Source organism: Schistocerca nitens, chromosome 2, assembly GCF_023898315.1.
Source record: "Schistocerca nitens isolate TAMUIC-IGC-003100 chromosome 2, iqSchNite1.1, whole genome shotgun sequence".
NCBI lineage: Eukaryota > Metazoa > Arthropoda > Insecta > Orthoptera > Acrididae > Schistocerca > Schistocerca nitens.
This window is the reverse complement of record NC_064615.1, coordinates 565,125,179-565,149,407: the sequence shown is the minus strand read 5'-3', so window position 1 is coordinate 565,149,407 and position 24,229 is coordinate 565,125,179. Positions and strand designations below refer to the sequence as shown.

At 40.8% G+C, this 24,229-nt stretch overlaps 1 protein-coding gene across 1 annotated transcript in view; it reads right to left on the bottom strand.

The window, feature by feature from the left end:
* Positions 1 to 24,148, bottom strand: part of LOC126236608 (eukaryotic peptide chain release factor GTP-binding subunit ERF3A) — a 74,191-nt gene extending 50,043 nt beyond the window's left edge. The window contains exons 1-6 of the mRNA XM_049946045.1: positions 23,817 to 24,148; positions 23,078 to 23,335; positions 19,140 to 19,286; positions 13,710 to 13,855; positions 13,163 to 13,464; positions 9,497 to 9,671 (exon numbers count right to left, since the gene is read on the bottom strand). Coding sequence (XP_049802002.1) covers positions 9,497 to 9,671; positions 13,163 to 13,464; positions 13,710 to 13,855; positions 19,140 to 19,286; positions 23,078 to 23,335; positions 23,817 to 24,027 — 1,239 coding nt within the window. The 5' untranslated portion in view covers positions 24,028 to 24,148. The remainder of the gene's footprint in view (positions 1 to 9,496; positions 9,672 to 13,162; positions 13,465 to 13,709; positions 13,856 to 19,139; positions 19,287 to 23,077; positions 23,336 to 23,816) is intronic.
* Between the last annotated feature and the right edge of the window lie 81 nt (positions 24,149 to 24,229).

Here is a 24,229-nt window from a genome sequence, read left to right as displayed (position 1 = left end):
GGGCAGTTAAACATAACGCCCAGAGGGCCCACAGTCGGTGTACAAAGGAACCACCGCAGCGTGTTTCATTTCAGTTCCAGTGAGATAGTGTGACGGCCTACTCAACTGAAGATGGCGGTCAGGTGGACCGCCAAAATATTGTCTCCAGATGACAATGTGTTCCGGATGGAGACCCAACATGAATACAAGCAGTCATTATGATATGACTGAAATAGTCATATACCAACGTGGTCATTACAATTCGATTGCAATAGTCGTCTACCAACTTGCATTTATCTGATTTCATTGAGATTAATGTTTTAAGCGAGCCCACACTATGGTGAGTATAGAGTCTTTTCTAGGGCCATCCAATCTTTTGTTGCCGTTCATATATCCTTTATAGGAAGTAATTTGTTTTGTCCATGAACAGTAAAATCTGGGAATGTGCTTTTCTGTCTCTTTTCTTCCATGAATCTTCCAGTTTTGCCAGATCCAAAGATCAGTTTTCTACAACAGTTTTCTATAAAATTCCACACTTTTTGTCATGGGTTATATACACCTTCATGGCAAATTTCCCTGTAGTATAATTTTTGCCTCTGGTCAACTTTTCAACTACTGGAAGTCCAGATGGAGCTGTACCACTCATTTTTATGTTAAATTGAAACAAAATTGCTGGCAGACTGCACACACAAACAGGAGGAAAAATAGAAATAAATCAACCGTTGGCGCACACACAACTTCCTAACGAACAGATTCTGGATTTCCTCGCACAACTTTTATTTTCAATATTCATTAAACATTGCTTTCACACCCGGTCCTGAGCCCATAACCTTCTGGTGAGTAGTTTTAGTATTAATGTGAAAGGTTTGTAAAATAACGTTTTATTAAATGAAAATTCAGGAAGTACACCATACAATGACTATATATATATACAAAGAACACAGAGTAACAAAAACAAGAAGTAAACAGAAAACTGTCAATATCCATTTACATATACCAGCAATGACACTAAAAGGAGGCCAAGGCAAAGGTGCAGCACAAAAAGAAATTGTATCAATTCTGAGGGAGCATGGACTGATATAGGCTTTGCCAAATATTGGCATCTTTAATGAGTTTGACGGTGTCACGGATTTGTATGAATTGGATGCAGATAGTTCTGTTTTTATTCTTTTTTTCAATTCTTGTGGTCAGTGACCCCACTGCTCATTTCAAAAAGCAGACTAATCTTTATGCTATACAGGGGATAAGGAAAATAACAAGTGCAGGTCTGCTCACTCCTAAACACAGAATGGATGGCTGAAAGGGAACTAATAAAATACTTGGCTATGATTTGTCACATGAACAGCAGCCAAAAGCAAGGTGGGGTATGATCCGTTTCAGTAAGTCCACCTTCTAATTGAGTTTTAGCAGGCATATCTGCCTGCCAAAGAAATTGTTGGTCAATGATGGCAAGTGTAAATACATAGGCAGAATTTATTTCAAGCAGATATGAAAATATGGTTTAAAATTAAACATACTGTCAGATTGAAATTCTGGTTGTATATGAGCTAATATATCAGCAAAAATAAACAGTTTTTGGAAATATACTGTAATTGGATAGCTAACAAATCTACTCACCAAGCAGCGGCAGGAGAGAACACATGTAAAGGTAAAGAAATCTGCAAGCTTTTGCAACCAGAGGCTCCTTCTCCTGGCAGAAAAGTTGGAAGGATGAGAAGTGGTGTGATGGAAAAGGGCGTTCAGGTAAAGGACTTGCGGAGTTTTCTTTCACCTGTCTTCCTTCCCCTGGCCCCAAAAGCTTGCAAATTTCAATACCTTCATATGTGTTTTCTCCAATCTGTCACTGGGTGAGTTTTTTTTTTTAGTCCAGTTATATAGGAAAAACAGAATTTTTTAATGGCCACACCAATGTTATCGTTCACGTAGTGAGAAAACTACTTCACACCTAAGCAGATAAGGAGGGGGATACATTATTCACATTCTATACAAGTCTATTCTTAAAGGAGAAGACAGGTCTTCTCGGAATTGTAGTGCAGAATGGGAAGTGAATGTCTTGGGCTTTGAAAAATTCCCAGCATTCAAAGAAGGGAGCTGATGTTCTAGAGGAATAGAAATCTTTTAGCTGTACGCTGGAAATGTGTGTGTATATATGTTAAGTACCGTTCGCCGGCCAATAATCATGAGTTACACATGCCCATGTCAGAATTGTAGAACATGAAGACAAAGAGTAAAGTTAAAAACGGCTACATGTTAATGCCAATCAACAGAAGAGAAGACAGCTAAAAATAGGAACATGGAGAGACGTCTATAAAATACACTGTAGAGAAACAGAGGTCCTGAACTAAAAATTAAATGACCTTTGCCACATTGCCATGCAGGATAAAAAGTAAAACGCGGTTGACTGACCATGCGTCATTCGTTAATACGGCTGATAACTCGGACGGCAAACACAAACAAGAATATAAGTGTTCCATCAGGTCATGGTGGATCGTCAAAGATTGAGCGAAATGAGGACAAACTGTTGGGGGAGCACCACTTAATAGATGGCGATGGCTGCAAAGTGAGTGTCCGATAGGCAAACTAGTTAAAATGATCTCCTCATGGCGAGAGGGCCGAGAGGTGGTTATCCAAGATGCTGGGAGAGACTTAATAAGCCAGAGCTTGTTCTCATGAAGGGAGGACCAGTGGTGATGACAACGTGACACCACCTGCTGACAGACGGCAACACAGAGATAATCAGAGAGAATGTAAGTACTAGTGGGCTGCAGTACAAGGACAGCATCTTCGGCAACAGCGACAGTGGCTTCGTTTCCTGTCAGACCGACATGACTAGGAACCCACATAAACTTCACAGTGATTCCATCAAGAGTGAGCTTTCCTGGACCCATTGCACTAACGGATGGACGGTGTACAGCACACAGAGGCTTTCAATGGCACTGAGAGTCGGAGCAGACAACGCAATTGAAAATCCTGTGTCGTCGGATGCACTGCGTGGCCTGATCAGGGCAAAGAGCTCTGCTATAAATACTGAGCAGCGTTCCGGAAACCAATACAGAAAAACATTAGTGCCAATCATGAAGGCACACCCGACACCAGGCCACTCCAAGAGTCATCAGTGTACACGAAGGTACTACAGTGAAGTACCGTGTGAAGGTCGTGAAACTGAAGGCGATAGAGCAAGGCTGGAGTAGTGTCCTTAGTAAGCAAATGAAGGCCAAAGTGAACACGGACCGCCGCACAAAGCCAAGAAGGTGAAGGGTACACACTCACTGGGAAAGTTAAAGGTAGTGTTAAGTTAAGCTGCCGCAGCAAGAGCTGAAAACGAACTCCTGGAGGTAACAGAGAAGAGGGACATGCCCCACACTGGCGATCAAAGGAGTCATCGAAGGAGGCATAAAATGAGTGGCCACGCATGGCAGACGAACAGCATGTATATCTGCAGAGGAGAAAGTCACGGTGGTAGAACAGCAGTAGTTCTGCATACAGACTCTCAACTAGGCTAGTGCACAAGGCATCAGTGGTCAAATGGATGCCATGATGGTGAATAGTATTGGGGCAGCGTAAGAGAACAGACCACTTAAGATGATGGGCATGCTGGGCAGCACAGAAGGATAGGTCCAAATGGGAATAGGTGTACGTGGAGTCTGAAAGGAACGTGGGTGCTCCTGTGTTAAGGCAGAGGAGGTTAAGTTGATTGAGAAGGGCAACCAAGAGGACACCTCTCGGACAGGTTCTGGGAGAACCCCAAAGGGGATGGTGCGCATTAAAGTCACGGAGCAGCAGGAAGAAGTGAGGTATCTGCCCAATAAGCTGGAGGAAGTCTGTCCTGGTGATATTGAACAACAGAGGGATATAAATGGTACAGAAGGGAAAAGATCAAGTGAGGAAGAAAAGGGCGAAATGTAACAACTTGAAGCAGGTATTCAGGGAGGTGGGTTGACTATGAACGCCGTCCCATATGAGCAGCATGACTCCCCCATGAGATGGAATGCTGTTCACAGGGAGAAGGTCAAAATGGACCAGGAAGAAATGCAAGAGCTCAAAGCGGTCATTAAGATGCAATTTTGTATTCTGGAGACAAAGAACGGGCAGACACTGCTATTCTAAGAGCAGCCATAGGTCCTCTTTGTCTGATCGATGGCCATGATTGTTCCAATGAAGGAGAGTCATAACGAGGAAAGGGAAGCAGGGAAAAAACGATGAAGGGGCGTCACCTTGATGGTTGCCAAATGCCAGCCTTCAAAGACTCATGGCTACAGGGCACAGAGGCTGGAGGACCCTGCTCCATCATATCTACAGAGTTATTGACATTCTCCTTCTGCTGATTTGCAGAGTCCAGGGCAAAAAAAAGCTGATGGTGCACACCGGTAACACGGACGTCAGCCACGTGAGGGTATCACGTGGTGACACTGTCAAAGAGGATCTCTGGGTCAGCGAAGAAGAAAACTGTTTCCCATTATTTGACTTCTTGGAGCCTTTCCAGTTGGCTGAGGAAGGCTCAGATGCTTGTTGGCTGGAGGGGATAGGAAATCTTTGCAGAAGTATTCCTTCTGTCCTCTCCGGCCTATCGGTTGTGTAGCAGGTGACTTCACCCCAGGAGGTGAATGTTTGGTGGCCTGTTGCACAGCTGGACGAAGAGATGGCGATGCTACCATGACAATGAGTGATTTCACAACCTCAGAGCCGAATTTGAGATTGCATGCCTGTGTGGCCATGTCATTTATGTAGCGAGATATAGCAAGAACATTACAGTACGTGCCAGATGGTAGAACGCAGGATTCACAAATAACCAATAACTTGCAAGCGACCAGGTAAGGCACTTTTTCCTTTAACTGTATTTCCTGGACAGCCCGCTCAGGGAGATACATGGGACAATCTGGAGAGGAGGCGGCATGGTCACCACTGCAGTTGATAAAACGGGAAGAAGGAGGCACACAGTCGCCATCATGCACATTCCTACCACAGCTTACACGTCTGACTGGGTGTGAGAAGATGTTTGAGTGTGGTTGAAATGATGACACTGGTAGCAGAACATAGGGTTCGGATTGTGCAGCCAGACTGTGACAACTTCATAGCCTGTTATGATTTTGGACAGAAGCACCACTCTTTCAAAGGTGAGAAACAGAGTGCTTGTGGGCACCAAGACTGCACCTACCTTTTTCATCAACTGATGGACACAACGGCACCCTGATCAGAGAGGTACGTTTGGATTTCTGCCTTGGTCAGACCATCAAGTAGCCTAGTGTAAATATCATCATAGGAAGAATTCACAGTTCTGTGAGCCTCAACACGAACAGGATGGCCATAGTGAAGCGAAGTGGCATGCAGTTGTTGTGCTTGAGTATCAGAAGTAGTCTCCAAGAGCAAAGAGCCACTGTGTAAATGAGAGCAGGAATTCACAGGGCCGGCAACTGCATAAACACCTTTCTGAATAAGAAACGGATTTACAGTCGCAAATGACTGATCATCTTTAGTACGCGAAACCATGAGGAACCATGGTGCAGCTGTGAGGGTCTTTGAATCGTAAGCATCATTCCATTTATGTTTGATAGACAGCAAAGATAATGATTGGCTCACTGCGAGAAAATCCCCCACAATTGGCAGCATGTCCAATGGCGCACTCCTTCTGACTGATACCCCCTCCCCCACCCCGAGGGGGCTCACCTGACTTAGGTGATTGTTCACACCTCCCAAACACCTGACAGAGGGACCAATCGGCAATTGGGGAAGGCAGCAGCTTAGGCAACCACCCCTCCCTTGGCCTGGCCTGTACCACGGGTTAGGTGTGAATCCTACATGTTGACCAGGGCTGGGAATTATGCGTTACCCAGTCACCAGTTACTTGTCAAGATGCATGGGCCAGCAAAGAAGTGCACAGGGAGGAAGAAGAAAATGATATGCCTCAAACCTCGAAGCTGAGAAAGGCTAGGAAAAGGTGAACAAAGAAAGGAAAAAGAGAAATGAAAAACAGTGGTGAGACTGTTCTTATGTGAGCTACTGAAAATGCAGAACACGTTCCCTAAAACACCCCAGACATGTTCCCCAAGGGAAGGAAAAGAGTAGCAGGAAGATAGACATGCAGCACTGAAAATGTGCTTAAAAGGCTAGGGGCCCTGTGGTATCCAAGCACGAACTCACCAACTAGAGGTAAAAGTTGTGTGGGAGGGGTGGGGGGGTGGGGTGGGGGGGGGGAGAAGGAGGGAGAGTGTTGGTTTTGATCTGTCTGAACTGAGGATGATGTATGAGGCTTTTGAGTACAGAATAATGAAATAATGGAGGCAGCTTTTATTTTATTGTTTCCTTATATACCTAAAGAATGGACTCATTCTCCATAATAAAACAATAATAATAATAATAATAATAATAATAATAAAGAATAGAGGATTATAAAGGAATTGTGTGTAGAATTGCTAATGTGCAAAGATGTTCTCAGACCAAATTCCTCTGGGAGACAAGTGAAGAGACTACTGACAAAAAAAAGCATCTCCTGGAAAAAATTCTACCTCCACCAGGTGAAACAAAAATCTAGTTGATGTGTAAAGCAAGCTCGTTCATAGGAAAAAAGCAAGTATGAAAGGTTGCAAGAAAAGACACCAAATAACAGTGCAATGAGGACAAAATTGCCATGTGCAAACAGGTGTTTCACAATGTATTGCACAAAAAGTTATACTATGAGAAAATAAAGCATAACAATGTTCTATTATTGTTCTGAGATGTCATTTTTCAATTATGGAAAGTGGAATAGTGATTATTAAGACTAGAATAGTAATTAGAAATTAGTTTGACTTTGGTTAGGGAAAACTATACATTCAAAGAAGCTGGAAATATGTAATTCAGGAGAAGTTTCTGGCTTCTGTAAATGATTAGTACTGCAGTTAAATGTTTGTTACTATTCTTAATAGAAAAAATATTGAAAATCCATCAAAATGGGTGCCATTCCAAGAAAGGATTACATGGCCAGAAATCAAAATGATAACTAGAAGTTGGGTAATTAACTCTGTAATCCTGAAACAGTGTAAGTCAGAAGGCTGGTAATCATTTTGCAGTTGCAGGCAATGTAACCTAGATGACAATAGTATGCGAGGTAGCCACTGTTGTCTACTGTGTCGTTGTCTTGTAGTTAATTCTTTTTTGCGCTTGTGATAAGTGTGTGCTGTTGTTACAGTTACTATCTTTATTAAATATGTCAATACTATCAAACAATGGAAAATCCAAAATGAAATGTAACAATATTATGAAAAGGAAAGTTGTCACTCACCATACAGTGGAGATGCTGAGTTGCATACAGGCACAACAACAGACTGTCACAAATAAAGCTTTCGTCCTGTGAGGCCTTAGTCAAAAATTGCACACACACACACACACACACACACACACACACACACACACACAAAAACTGCTGTCTCAGGCAGCTGTAGCCACACTCACAGTTGCCCGAGACTGCAGTTGTGTGTGTGTGTGTGTGTGTGTTTTGTCTATTTTTTATAAAGGCCTTACAGGCCGAAAGCTTTATTTGTAACAGTCCTTTTGTTGTGATTATCTGCGACTCAGCAGCTCTGCTATATGGTGAGTGGTAACTTTCCTTTTCATAAATATGTCAATACAAAAGACAATTTCAGTATCGATTATGAACTGCAAATATGTGATTTTTACATCATGTGTGACTGGTGGAAGTATGAAGCACAGGTTAATGTGCATGCATTGTAGGAGGTAGGTGTGGCTTCCTAGCTCCCCACTCCTTCCACCTAAACAGCTCCTCACTCTGTTGTAGTCCATGTGGGGACTGGGCTGGCTTCCTCCACTACTTGTAACTGCCTATGGCATTCAGCCACCTTACATTTAACATACCATATGTTTACACATACTGACTGACTAACCTGCCAAATATTAGGTGTGGTTTTCAGTGTCTGTATCTTCAGATAATTATTCTGTTAAATCATCATTAAATCTGAGAATCATTAGTTTGTGATCCATCTGAATGAAGAGTAAACATTTTAAGCTACCACTCCCTTTTAGTGTGCCAACACATTTAAAAATGAATTCTGCCATTATTCTGGTCTCTGCTCATTACAAAGGCATTCTGCCGATGTTCCAGTCTCTGCTTGTTACTGTTTCTCAATTTGTTTGTAATTATCTTTTACAATAATGCAAACTAGTTACAGCTTAGTGCATACTAACTTTGCTAGTGTTACCACGGTTACAGATACAACATTTGCACAGCTGACATTGAAGTATTAACATGGTGAGAGGGGTGGGGATGGGGGAGGGGGAGACAACCTGAGTATGAACAAAGGTTTGATGATATGAGCTGTGCTGATCTGCCAGTAAATAAAGGAACACGAAGTGTTACAGACAAAACAAAACATTTACTTTTCACGCTGTGATCTTGAATGTGTCTGTGTTCATAGGCCTACACAAAAAGATTCTCTTAAGAAGATTGCTATAAAGTATGGCAACAGATAATTTAACCAACAACTAAGCTACTTCATAGTATGATGTTTGCTGCCTTATGATGCACACCATCTAATTATTAATGTGTTTCAATATAATAAAAGTGTTCAGTATGAAAAGAGATAAGTTTTTCATTGCTGATATTAGTCAATATTTTATTCTCCTTCAATGCCTCGCCCCTTGCTTCTCTATTCTAATATGAAATGTTCATTATTAAAATACAATGTCAATAGTAGTCACCCCACAAACAATTTAAAATTACTCATCATACTGATCCAACAATCCATTCTATCTCGAATGATAGCATACAGGAGTTGCAATAAATGGGAAGAATTCACGAATCTAGTATAATCTTCACCTTTACTCAAATACTGTTATCTTTTAGTAATAACTTTTTATACACTTAATATTTAATTTACAAAGATGGAAAGTATGGAACAACTAACAAAAAACTGCTATTCTTTTCACTGGTAGCTTACCAAATAACAGCACCCGTATGTCGACATAATATACATCTCTGGAAAATCCAGGATGGAATGTAACAATATTATGAGAAGGAAAGTTACTACTCACCATATAGCAGAGATGCTGAGTCTCAGATAAGCACAAGAAAAAGATTCTCACAATTATAGCTTTCGGCCGTTAAGGCCTTCGTCAACAATGCAAGAAAGCATCTCCGATATATGGTGAGTAGCAACTTTCCTTATTATAATATACATCTTTAAACTCTCTTTAAAATCCCCCTGCAATTGGCCCCTAAATTTGAGATACTGTCTCTGTTAGGCACAAACTTCATGGTTACTTGTATTTTCAGCCCCCCCACCCCACTACCACACTGCAATCATCCCAAAGGATTCCGGGTGGTTTCACTTCACTACAACTAAAACGTTAAATGAGATGTATCAACAAAAACATTTAGAAAAGTTAACTGCTTCAGTACCCACTGTCACAAAGTATTTTTTCTTCAAATTTCTGACAGAAAAATCTGAGACAATAGTGGTTTCATTAAAGAAATTATAGAACTTCAAACCCCTAAACTGTAACAACTATAATAGGAAGAACTTACCCTGTTTGGCATCAGAAGTAATGATTGTCCTTTTTTTGCCTCTCCTGCTTCAACTTTTCCCATCACAACCATTCCCATGTCTTTATACTTATCAACTACAGGCATTACAAAAGGTCCACCCATCTTGCGATTGAGCGACGGTAACTTGTCAATGAATGGTATAAATGCATCACCTCTGGAAAACATAAATTTACATAAAACACTAACACTTTTTATGATGATTAAATTAAGAGATCATTGCAGATGAATGAAAGAGCACTGAAGAAGAAGAAGGTGGGGAGTTGTACCAATACAATGAAAGCCAGCACAACTATTTTCAAAGTATTGACAGTTAACAAATTTTATAAACTACTGCAGTTCGAATGATGGCTACTCCAGGTTGGAATATCAACAATATTAGGAAAAGGATAGATCGTTATGCACCATAAAGATGACACACTGAGTTGCATACAGACATAATGAAAAGACTGTTGCACATACACCCTTCAAATGAAGCCTTTTTCAGAACCCCCCCCCCCCCCCACACACACACACTTATTGACACAAGCATGCACAAATGACTGCCATCACCAGCAGCTCGGACTGGAATGCAACTATCATGTTGAGCGGCACTCTGTGGAGTCGGGAGAGAAGGGGGAGGGATAGTGGGGTATGGATGGGGTGGGAGAGAAGTACCCTCTGTGCAGGGACTAGATGGAGGCATGACAAGACTGCCTGGTGCAGTTGGGAAGTTATGGGACAGGGAGGTGAAGAGGAGCATGGAAGGGGAAACATGAGCACATGCAGTGGCAGAGGGCAACACACATGGAGGGTGAGGAAACAGTTGGGTGGAGGGTATGGGGCAGTAGGTTACTGTAGGTTGAGGCTGGGATGATTCTGGGAGCAGAGAATAACTCCCATATGTGCAATTCAGAAAAGCTGTTGGTGCAGGAAGGATCCTGATGGCCCTGATTGTACGAGGTGCATTCAAGTTCTAAGGCCTCCGATTTTTTTTCTAATTAACTACTCATCCGAAATCGATGAAACTGGCGTTACTTCTCGACGTGATCGCCCTGCAGACGTACACATTTTTCACAACGCTGACGCCATGATTCCATGGCAGCGGCGAAGACTTCTTTAGGAGTCTGTTTTGACCACTGGAAAATCGCTGAGGCAATAGCAGCACGGCTGGTGAATGTGCGTCCACGGAGAGTGTCTTTCATTGTTGGAAAAAGCCAAAAGTCACTAGGAGCCAGGTCAGGTGAGTAGGGCGCATGAGGAATCACTTCAAAGTAGTTATCACGAAGAAACTTGCGTAACATTAGCTCGATGTGCGGGTGCATTGTCTTGGTGAAACAGCACACGCACAGCCCTTCCCGGACGTTTTTGTTGCAGTGCAGGAAGGAATTTGTTCTTCAAAACATTTTCGTAGGATGCACCTGTTACCGTAGTGCCCTTTGGAACGCAATGGGTAAGGATTACACCCTCGCTGTCCCAGAACATGGACACCATCATTTTTTCAGCACTGGAGGTTACCCGAAATTTTTTTGGTGGCAGTGAATCTGTGTGCTTCCATTGAGCTGACTGGCACTTTGTTTCTGGATTGAAAAATGGCATCCACGTCTCATCCATTGTCACAACCGATGAAAAGAAAGTCCCATTCATGCTGTTGTTGCGCGTCAACATTGCTTGGCAACATGCCACTCAGGTAGCCATGTGGTCGTCCGTCAGCATTCGTGGCACCCACCTGGATGACACTTTTCGCATTTTCAGGTCGTCATGCAGGATTGTGTGCACAGAACCTACAGAAATGCCAACTCTGCAGGCGATCTGTTCAACAGTCATTTGGCGATCCCCCAAAACAATTCTCTCCACTTTCTCGCTCATGTCGTCAGACCGGCTTGTGCGAGCCCGAGGTTGTTTTGGTTTGTTGTCACACGATGTTCTGCCTTCATTAAACTGTCGCACCCACGAATGCACTTTCGACACATCCATAACTCCATCACCACGTCTCCTTCAACTGTCGATGAATTTCAATTGGTTTCACACCACCCAAATTCAGAAAATGAATGATTGCACGCTGTTCAAGTAAGGAAAACGTCGCCATTTTAAGTATTTAAAACAGTTCTCATTCTCTCCGCTGGCGGTAAAATTCCATCTGCCGTACGGTGCTGCCATCTCTGGGACGTATTGACAATAAACGCGGCCTCATTTTAAAACAATGCGCATGTTTCTATCTCTTTCCAGTCCGGAGAAAAAAAATCGGAGGCCTTAGAACTTGAATACACCTCATAAAGCAGCCACTGAAATCAAGCTCGTTATTTTCAGCTGCATGTTGTGCCACAGGGTGGTCTAGTATGCTCTTGGCAGTCACAGTTTGGCAGTGGCCGTTCAACCTAGTGGACAGCTGGTTGTTAGCCATACCAATACAAAAAACTGTGCAATAATTGCAGCACATCTGGTATATGACATGGTTGTTTTCACATGTGCCCCAGCCTCTGATGGGGATAGGATAAACCTGTGACAGTACTGGAATAGGAAGTGCTGGGTGAATGGATTGGACAAATCTTGCACCTGGTCTTTCACAGGGTTATGATCCCTGTAGGATTGGCATAGGGATGGACTAGGTTGTTGTGGAGGTTGGTTAGGCAATGGAACACCACTGTATGAGGGATGGAAGGATTTGGGATTCAAAGCACGAGGATAAGTAGTCAAAGTCCTGACGAAGGATGTGGTTCACCAGTTCCAGTCAGGGTGAGGCATTGGGTGCCAGAGGGCATTCCTGTGAAGCTAGTTCTTAGGGGTGGTGGGAGCACTGAGAGTGTGGGGGAAATGGTGTGAGAGATCTGTTTGTACACTAAGTCTTGGGGTAGTGCCTGCCAGTGAAGGTCTTTGCGAGACCTTCAGCACACTGGACAAGGGAGTTCTTGTCACTGCAGATACAACAGCCTGGGTGTTATCCAGGAAGGTGATACATTGGGCTGAGGAGGACCAGGTGAAGCAGATGGGATAGAATGTGTTGAGGTTGTGAAGGAATGAGGATATGGTGTCTTGGCACTGACTTCAGATCATGTAGATATCATGAATGAACCTGAACCAGACTGGGTGCTTGAGGTTTTAGGAGGCTCCGAAGGTTTCCTCTGGATGGTCAATAAACAGGTTGGCATAGAAGACTGCCATGCAGGTCCCCACGGCTGTGCCGTAGATTTGTTTCCATACTCTCTCTTCAAAGGTGAAGTAGTTGTGTGTTAGGATAAAGTTAGTAAGGTGCATGAAGAATGACACAGTGGGTTTGGAGTCTGAAGAATGTTAGGAAAGGTAATGTTCAATAGCAGCAAAATCATGGGCATGACAGATGTTGGTGTATAGGGAAGTGGTATTAACAGGGACAAGTAGGGATCCAGAAGGTGAAGAGGTGAGGATGGTGGAGAGTCAGTGAAAGAAGTGGCTGGTATCTATGACATGGAGGCTAGTTTTCAGGTTATTGGTTGGTTGTGTTAGTAAATTTCTGCACCACTTCAGAGAAGTATTCCTTTCCATGGCTAAAACCAAGCCAGATATTCGATTCCTTAAATGTGACCAGAAAGGTGTAAAAGGAAGGCTATATTACAAAAATATCAAATTAAAACTCTTATAATACATTATTATTTTTTAAAGGAATCTTTTATATACTGAAGAATATCTTACCTGTACCATGGACAAATTTTTTCATCTAATGGATCCTTCAGGCCTAGCCCCGTAAGGCCTGAACAAGGCATAAATGTGAGGTCTTTCTGAGGATTGAAACCGAGTTTTCTTAGATAAGGCAAAATTTTATCACGGCATTCGTTGTATCGTGCTTCAGACCATTCAACTGTTGGGTCATCCATTTTATTAACAAGCACTACCAAATGTTTAACACCAGCTGTTTTAGCCAACATTGCATGTTCTCTCGTCTGCCCCCCTCTGTCAAATCCCGTTTCAAATTCCCCTTTACGTGCTGATATAACCTGTTGCAGAAAAATTAAATTACAAGGTGTACAAAACATTCATGGAAATGAATTATTTTTTACACACACTTTTTCATTTTAGGTGTACTAGATGTACTGTACTCACAAACAATAGTGCCATCCATTTGTGGCAAATACTAAGAGAACATGTGTTCTGTCTTTAAGGAGATGACGAAAGATCTTAGTTACAAATATAACATATGCTTCAAGTTTTCATGAAATGTAACTCAACATATGACACTTACCAGCACAGCCAAATCTGCTTGTGCTGCTCCACCAATCATGTTAGGAACAAAACTTTTGTGACCTGGTGCATCCAGTATTGTGAAGTGCTTTCTTTCAGTCTCAAAATATGCCCGGCCAACTTCAACAGTCTTGCCCTTTTCTCGTTCTGAAAAGTATTGTAGTTATTTTATATAAGCCAAAATATTTTCAAACTGTAAACAACACAGTTACACATTTCCAAAAATGATCATTTTCTGGTTAGTTACTAAAAACAACAAACAGCAATTAGTTTTTTGAGAAGTACCAAAAAATGTTTTGCCTCCAAACGAATACTGTCTACCACAGGACATAAAGTATTAACTAAATATACAACGCATCTGTCCACCTTTGCTGCTTCCACCGCACAGTGTACGATTGAGGTCTGTCTACGTATCACTATTTACCCTGCAAAAAGAATTTTCATTATTCTATTTGTGTAGAGCCACTCCCAATTATCCGGGATAATGAGGGGCCAAGACTGGACAGGTAACTGGAAAACAGAAATAATGCAAAAACATACTAGTTTTCATATCATCTGCTTTCAGTTCACCTTAGGAAAAATAATTATCCAATTTCTTCAGTTTTTGTTTTTTATTCGCTTTTGCTTGGCAATGGTTCTCATTTTCTAAAGAGTATAGTCAAACATTTTTGCCCCACATATTCCAATAACAGATTAACATAGTTCAAGGCCTCACCATGCTCAATAATGGATTCTTTGATTGCTTTGTCTTTGACAAACAGGTAATTGGCAACAGACATTTTACAAACGTAGTGTAACTGCAATTACCTGAACTTGAAATGAGAAACAATGTTAAAATATTTCAGGGATGAGTGACAGAGAAACTGGTGCCTGCACTATCTATCAGCAGTGAAACGTAATTCACATGCATAATAGTGTGTTCTCAAGATTTATGCTCTTGTGTGCATGTCTGCGACTTCTAGTGATATTGGAAATAGTAACTATCTTTTGCTGCTGAATGTACTGGTACTCTTGATGATTTTCAGAACTTATGGTTATTTCCTACAGTATACACAGAACCATCATTTTGTTCTCAACATGCAGATGGAAGTCTCTGGTTTGAACATCTCTGATGGCACTGTAAGTGTAGAACTACCATGCATGACAAATTAATGATGCTCCATTAATTATTTCAATTATATTACACGTGTTTAGCTCAGCAACAGCAGAGAGTTTAATGAAGATTTGATTTGAAATGAAATTTAAAAGAATAATAAAACTATAACTCAAATAAAGTAACTGTGGTTGACAGAGAGGAGAGATCTTTTTAAAATCAGAGTTGAATTTTTTATTACGAATCAAGAGTTTGTCCTGCTTTGAAAAGGAGGAGATGGTAATGGCAGAACAAAAACTGGAGGGTGAGTCGTCTTGGACCATGCCTGGATTGTTCAGTTGGTAGGAGAATTGCAAAACTGCCCACTAAAGACAAGATTCTTGGTTTGAGTTATGGTCAGGCATACAGTTTTAATCTGGCACAAATTTCGGACCCTGTAATGTTTTATTTAGTAGAAATTGATTATTCTGATGCCTTGTTATGCAAAGTGGCCCTCACATGCACAATATTTATTGTGCAATAATACTGTGTCCATAAAATGTGCAAAAGTGCAACGCCAAGAACAGCAAAATGTTAGTGCCCAAGATGCATCAGTTAGAACTCTGCCATCATAGTGAACATATTGATGCATGATGATCTACAACTTTTTATCCACTGCGATTGCAGTCGCAAAAAAGTGGCACTCTTTCTAAGAGAACCTACAGCAGAGTCAGATAACTATGGAAATTTTTTAATGATATAGGAATCTTCCAACAAACGTGAGTCTCATTACACCTTATGTATAAGGAGCAGTGCACTGAAAAAGACGGAAAGGGGGGGGAGTAATTAAATTGTGTATTATCTCAAAAGTAATCACCATAAATCATATATATTTATCTAAATGTGAGACAAGACCAGCCTTCATGGAAAATGTTAGCAGCTGCCTACAGGATCATGATAATATCCAAGTTTACATCTCATCTCATAGCCACAAATGTCTTTCTTCAAGGATCCAAAAATGTGGAAATCGCATGGGGGGGTGCTTGAGACTGTATGGAGGATGAAACTTCCTGGCAGATTAAAACTGTTTGCTGGACCGCGATTCGAACTCGGGATCTTTGCCTTTTGTGGGCAAGTGCTCTACCATCTGAGCTACCCAAGCACAACTCACGACCCGTCCTCACAGCTTCAATTCTGCCAGTATCTCATCTCCTACCTTCCAAACTACACAGAAGCTCTTCTGCAAACCTTGCAGAACTAGCACTCCTGGAAGAAAGGATACTGCGGAGACATGGCTTAGCCACAGCATGGGGGATGTTTCCAGAATGAGATTTTCACTCTGCAGCGTAGTGTGCGCTGATATGAAACTTCCTGGCAGATTAAAACTGTGTGCCGGACCGAAACTCGAACTCGGGACCTTTGCCTTTCACGGGCAAGTGCTCTACCATCTGAGTTACCCAAGCATGACTCGTGACAGGTTGTGAGTTGGGTAGCTAAAATCGTACAGCATTTGCCCGCCAAAGGTAAAGGTCCCAAGTTCCGGCACACAGTTTTAATCTGCCAGGAAGTTTCATATCAGGGTCAAAATCTCATTCTGTATGGGTGGTATCTAAGGACTTCACTATGGAACTCCTACTGTACTTTCTCATTAGGCCAAAATTGCTTTGAGCACACTGTAGAAGTACAGGGTATTTATGCTGATTACAAACTGTGTTGGACATAGTATGCCCTGGTCTTCCTCCTAGACATAAATATTAATCTTGTATGCAAAAGATGTGCAACACATTGACCTGAAAGCTGGTGGTAACAGGTCATACCTATTTACACAGCTGAAGCCACTCATTGGTGTCTTCACTTACCACCGATTCAAATTACAACGCTAGAACACTTGAATAAATCTAGGGGGAAAAACAGTCATTCTGGGGGGGGAGGGGGGGGGGGGAACTGTTCTTTCCATTAAACTCCTTGGCCAAAATACAAGCACCTCCCTTGTTAACATTGAATGGTATCAGATAATACGTATCTTGTGCACACAAACATGCAATTTTATAAGTAATAAATTGTAATGATAGGCTCTACATCTACATCTACATTTATACTCCGCAAGCCACCCAACGGTGTGTGGCGGAGGGCACTTTACGTGCCACTGTCATTACCTCCCTTTCCTGTTCCAGTCGCGTATGGTTCGCGGGAAGAACGACTGTCTGAAAGCCTCCGTGCGCGCTCTAATCTCTCTAATTTTACATTCGTGATCTCCTCGGGAGGTATAAGTAGGGGGAAGCAATATATTCGATACCTCATCCAGAAACGCACCCTCTCGAAACCTGGCGAGCAAGCTACACCGCGATGCAGAGCGCCTCTCTTGCAGAGTCTGCCACTTGAGTTTATTAAACATCTCCGTAACGCTATCACGGTTACCAAATAACCCTGTGACGAAACACGCCGCTCTTCTTTGGATCTTCTCTATCTCCTCCGTCAACCCGATCTGGTACGGATCCCACACTGATGAGCAATACTCAAGTATAGGTCGAACGAGTGTTTTGTAAGCCACCTCCTTTGTTGATGGACTACATTTTCTAAGCACTCTCCCAATGAATCTCAACCTGGTACCCGCCTTACCAACAATTAATTTTATATGATCATTCCACTTCAAATCGTTCCGCACGCATACTCCCAGATATTTTACAGAAGTAACTGCTACCAGTGTTTGTTCCGCTATCATATAATCATACAATAAATGATCCTTCTTTCTATGTATTCGCAATACATTACATTTGTCTATGTTAAGGGACAGTTGCCACTCCCTGCACCAAGTGCCTATCCGCTGCAGATCTTCCTGCATTTCGCTACAATTTTCTAATGCTGCAACTTCTCTGTATACTACAGCATCATCCTCGAAAAGCCGCATGGAACTTCCGACACTATCTACTAGGTCATTTATATATATTGTGAAAAGCAATGGTCCCATAACACTCCCCTGTGGCACGCCAGAGGTTACCTTAACGTCTGTAGACGTCTCTCCATTGATAACAACATGCTGTGTTCTGTTTGCTAAAAAATCTTCAATCCAGCCACACAGCTGGTCTGATATTCCATAGGCTCTTACTTTGTTTATCAGGCGACAGTGCGGAACTGTATCGAACGCCTTCCGGAAGTCAAGAAAAATAGCATCTACCTGGGAGCCTGTATCTAATATTTTCTGGGTCTCATGAACAAATAACGCGAGTTGGGTCTCACACGATCGCTGTTTCCGGAATCCATGTTGATTCCTACATAGTAGATTCTGGGTTTCCAAAAACGACATGATACTCGAGCAAAATACATGTTCTAAAATTCTACAACAGATCGACGTCAGAGATATAGGTCTATAGTTTTGCGCATCTGCTCGACGACCCTTCTTGAAGACTGGGACTACCTGTGCTCTTTTCCAATCATTTGGAATGCTACGCTCTTCTAGAGACCTACGGTACACCGCTGCAAGAAGGTGGGCAAGTTCCTTCGCGAACTCGATGTTAGCCATTTTTTCGTTTGTGCGAGGATTTAGAGAAGGAACTGCAGTGCGGTCTTCCTCTGTGAAACAGCTTTGGAAAAAGGTGTTTAGTATTTCAGCTTTACACGTGTCATCCTCTGTTTCAATGCCATCATCATCCCGGAGTGTCTGGATATGCTGTTTCGAGCCACTTACTGATTTAACATAAGACCAGAACTTCCTAGGATTTTCTGTCAAGTCGGTACATAGAATTTTACTTTCGAATTCACTGAACGCTTCTCGCATAGCCCTCCTTACGCTAACTTTGACATCGTTTAGCTTCTGTTTGTCTGAGAGGTTTTGGCTCCTGAAGCCCGAAAGGATGAACATTAGGTGAGTTTGGTAAGGAGACTGTCAGGCTTTGTGTGTGTAATTTATACATCAAACCTATGCAACTGAGTCACAATTTTATTATTATGATTATTATTACTGCAACTAGCAGTGCCCTTTGCGTGAAAGTCCCCCCCCACCACACACACACACACACACCTGAATATTTAAATTACTGTCAGAAATAATATTTCACTTCTGCACTGTATAGGGGGTTCTATAAGAGAATGAAACAACTGCATCGTGTGTTTTACTACACCACATAATTTACAAAATTTCGAGCAGTCCTACAACATGACTGGTGTTGTGCATGTGTGGTAAAATAATGATTGGTGTAAACAAAATATAGAATCCATGCTGTAGAATTGTTTTTGTAAATGACAGTGTTAAGTTTGAGTCTTTGAAAGCTACACATGTTTGGAATGACTAGTTTCTCAATACTGAATGCAGCAATGAACACAACATAAATAACATCTATTACACCTTCATTTATGACTCACCTTCTTGATTAGTATCAAGAGCCCACGAAAGATACCAAGTTTCTCTGCTTTTCTCCTTTGCTTCACGTTCATACTTCTCAAGTGTCCGTTTGTCAACCATACCTGTCAAATTCATAATTTGACCACCAATTGTTGATTTCCCTGCATCTGTGAAGCAGATAAATGTCAAGCATTATGAGTTTTTCATACTAATATTGGGTTTGGAGTTTCTATTCTACTGGAAAACACTGTAAGAAAATAAGCAAATCAAAAATACATGGCTGACACAAAGTGAGGTACTTACACAATTACTAGCTAGTGAACTGTCAGACATCTGAAATGGCCACGATGGGACATGTCAATCAAAGGAAGGAAGATGCTCTAAAAATTACAAGTGTAAATCATCAGCCAAATTCAGTAGTGCTTGAAATGGTTTTAGAACTCTCAATGCCTATAAACAAATGAAAAGGTAAAAACCTTTCAGGGAAATTCTGATGACCAACTTCTTTCAATGCCATCACTGCTTGTAAGACTCACATGCCTTCCACCAGAGGTCAGCACAAGATTAAAAGAAACAAGAGCTGAATAATCCAGGCAAACAACTGGGTGCAATTCAGGTTTTTTGTCAGTTGTGAAACTTTATAAAACTTTGCACAGTACGTGCTTCTAATAATAAAATTGCCGACGATATCTGTGAAGCACCTTTTTACTAATACAGTGATCTTCAAAGATGAATTTTGTAGTACCAACACAACTGAAAATACAAAAGGTGACTGTAGGTGTACAAGTTATATTATTAAAGGAACCCCAATAGCAAAAGTAAGGTCTTTAAAAAAGGAAGAAAGAAAGGTAGGTTCATTCTGAATAGCTGATTTTTTTAGTTTAAAAAAGTCCCTATTTTTCTGCATAATCACCATTTTGGTCAGTTTTTCTGCGGATGCTGACGAATGTTTTGAATGTCCATATCATACCTGCTTATCACAAATGTCACTCAGGATGTGTTAGACCTATCTTCTTTCATCTCGCCTATCACTGAAATGCCTCAGAGCCACACATTCTTTTAATTTAAGAAGGATGTGGTAATAACTGAGTGGGTGGGTAAGGGATGATCCCATCTAAACCAATGCAAGAGAGTGACAGCTTCATAGGGAATGTAACTGTTACCATGGTGCATACTTCACACTTGCTCAAGCATCCCACTTCTCCATTTATTGCACATCTGAGCTTAAGTGTCTAAGAACAATTGTCAGAGGTTATTGTGATACCTGAAGCTATGACGTTGATACACAGTATTTCCTTTGGATTCAATAACAGGGCTGGCGCAACGTACAAAGCAGACTGTGTTCAAATTTTTGTGATTTAGGCAAGAGGAACATTATCACTTCAGTAACTGCTGCTTAGTTTCAGGTCTATATGGAAACACTCTGGTTTCATTATCAATAACAAATAATAAAAAAAGTAAACAAATAAAAAAAATGTCTCTTTCAACTGGCAGCAGTAATTTACTGGACCACAAAAATGTTGCTGTTGCCAGCTTGCTACGAACACTTGCAAGGCAATATTATAACTTTTACGTTAAAATCATCTGAGGGAATGCAGGAACCAAACTGCAGAAACCACTGTGAGTGATCATCTGTTCTTGACATGGATTTCACAACTATCAGTGCAAACAGAAATTCCATACACCACTTGTTTTTTCACACCCGTACATTTGTCTACTCCATATACATTTATTAAATGGCAATAAACTGATAAGTGGGAACTCCATTTTTGTGGCTGTTACGCCAAAACTGATTACCCAGCAGATTAACCAATGACTTGTAAGGGAGTGGCATGAGAAATACACACAATCCTCATACACAAATTTAGTGTACCATACTGGCTAAGAAGTGCAGTTAACTGTGCAAATGTTTATTCCATATTCATCATTTTAAATGAGAGTTATTACTGGAAAAAATACAGAACAATGAACATCGTAATAGTGAAATGCGGCCATAATTTTTTTTAGTATGGCATTTGCTATACAAATTTAAAAAGAAGATTATCTAATACTACATGTAACATGCTTTTTGTGTGCACACAGTGATGGTTATGATAGCTTGATGCAGTGTGTATGTCATAGGTGACATAACAGGAAATGGTGGGTAAATTCAACACAACGTATTGGTATGTACACAGCAGAATCAGTTAGGTAAAATGATGTAAATGTACAATGACATTTGGGAGTGCCTGTAGCCAAGGAACTGTGATGTTCAGTTACGCCACTGGAGTGGAAAAAAATAGTAGATACAGTGATTTTGAGGATACAGTGATTTCAAACAGATTGGAATGAAATTAAGGGAAGTAAAAAGTTGCCTCATATACTGTACACAATTCGTTTAATACGTCAGACGGTGATATCAGTTCTGTTGAGACAGATGTTCAATTTACTTAAAGAATGACAACAAATACACAATATGACTGCATATTTGTGAAATGTTGTGTAATGATGCATATTTATGTAAGTTAATATTCAACAATTTTTAATAGGATTTTGAGTGCTACTAGGATATTACTGTTTTTGCTTTGACAAAGTCAGGTTATATATCCAGTACGAAATAGGAAAGTGCAACATTTAAGTGGCAGAAAATCCACAAGTTTTGATATAGCTGGGAGCAGTATACGCATGTGCACACAAATCTATTTGAAATAGGCTACTGACAATGTGACACTTTACTGGTTACTGTTATCTATATGGAAACCAAAGTTTCCACTGCAACGTATTTATACACCAGTTCACCAGGCATCTTCATTTCCTACTCAGAATCTAACATCAGTCAGAATAACTTAAATTACATGACAAAAGAATATTTCATTCAAAATACAGAACTACCATCATCTCAATCACCTACACAAAACGTTTTCATCACAGATTGACCACAGTGTATTTAATCATATCTTTTATCATACACCATCGATTAACAGTACCTCCAAAATTTTGTGGTCCTCTGTCCTCAATGACAGTCCAATAACTTATTTCAGACAGTAGTGAAAATACAAAGATACTGCACCATACCATAATATATCTCTAAGAATTCATAGAAAACTTATTTTCCTGGTGCTGCCAGTGAGACATTTTACTTCACTAATGTATACATACTGTCAACAAAGTTTTGTTCAACACAACACAATTATTGGCATCTTTTCATTAAAAGAGAAAATAATTAAATAATTCTAGAGTATGCTAAATGATGGAAACTACCATAACAACAACAACAACAAAAACACAAAACAACTATCACTCATGAACATATGTTAACTGAGATTCAACGAGTCAGTCATTTCCCATCATAATAAAATACCATGAACTACAATATCAAGTAATATTACAACTGAGCACACTACATAATTAAAGTTATTTACATAAAACTACAAAAAAAGACTGCATAAGGAAGATCATATATTTTCAAGTTATATTGCACATCGGTGCAGGGAGGGGGATTCAAAATCTGGTTAAAAGCAGCCAAATGCCCGGTTGCTTTGTCAGCAAGGTCAGGCTTTAACCAGTTCAAACCAGTTTGAGAAACTGTGTCCAAGCCACAGTTCTCCTGCACAATTAACTTTAAACATGAAAAGCTTTATTGGATCATGAGAAACAAATGGAAAATTAATAATTTGTAGCCTTTATTTATCAAATAAGTGTTTGTTCCAGTTTTTGACTGTACAAATTCATGTTAGGAATGCTAAGGAGAATTTTCCCAAGTACTAAGAGGAAACTTGGAAAAAAGAGTCAGAAAGCTTATGTAAGCATTTGTTATTTGGTTATAAGTGTGTTTTCAAGTTTCTAATGAAGCTAAGCCAATGGACAGTTTTCAACACCCCCTTCAACATGTAATTTTCATAAAAGGTGAATGCAAACAGAAATTAAATCAATTGATATTAAATGAAATAGTGAGCTGGTCTCTCAACTAAGTACATACCAACATGGCCAATAAAAACAACATTAACATGTTCCTTCTTGCTCTTCGTCTCTTCAACTTTGTTGACTGGTCTTTTCTTGGGTTTGATTACAGCTTCCTCCAATTCATCTTCTTCCTCTTCTTCTCCATCTTGTTCATTATCAGGCGTTAACAGCGGCTCGCCATCACCATCTGCAGCTTCTTCCCAACTGTCAGCAGTAGGCGGAGGTGCTCCATCCCCAGGTGGCTCATCCACGTCCATGTCATGAGGTTCATTATCTGCAACCATTCCACCATTAAACAGAAGTGACTCTTTTTTTTTTTTTGACAGCAACAGGCAGTTCCAAAATTTTAGAGTTAAGGTACAGCAACTGTGTGAGCTCTAACCAAACACCTACTTCCCTTGGACTTTCATGGAGAAGCAGCCTGACAAGATGTACAAATACAATGGGTGGGTAAATACTGACACCGATCGTAATTTAACCTCGCTGGGATCAATCACATTACTAACCTACATGGACGTCTACACTTTTGAACGGATACACAAAACTTCACGTTATTGACTGCCACATAAAAAATAAAACAATCCTATGAAATTTTTTGAATAATATGATTACACTTCTACATTTAGGACAAACTGTCAAAACACTCTTAGTGCAGTAGTATAATATAACCTACATGAACACTGTTTATAAGTTCCTGAAACACATTTCATTATTTCGCACAAACACCCTAACCCAAATACACAGCACATTCGTACCATTCGTTACGGGAACCTGCCCGTCCACGGAGTCTGGAGATTCTTTTTTCGAAATAGGTTCAGTTTGTTGAGGCAGGAATGAAGGCACAAATTCGGCTGCGTTCACATTCAACGTGGAAATTTTCGCCGACAGATCGGAGGACTGACTGGAATCACCGCCTCCCACATCAGCTTGTTGTTCCCAAGAGTCGGGTGCTCCATTATTTGCCATTTTTACAATATACTTAATATTGTCCAAAAGTAGATAACACGAAAAATAATTTCACAATATCACTCTCAAATATCCGCGTGTGTTCTCTTCTCGCAACCGGAAGGTAATGGCAGACTGCGGCAAAGTCATAACAATTTTCTACTGTTAAAATCGCAACAGCGCTACAGAAAGCACAGATTAGTGTTTTCTGTCGATTCAGAAT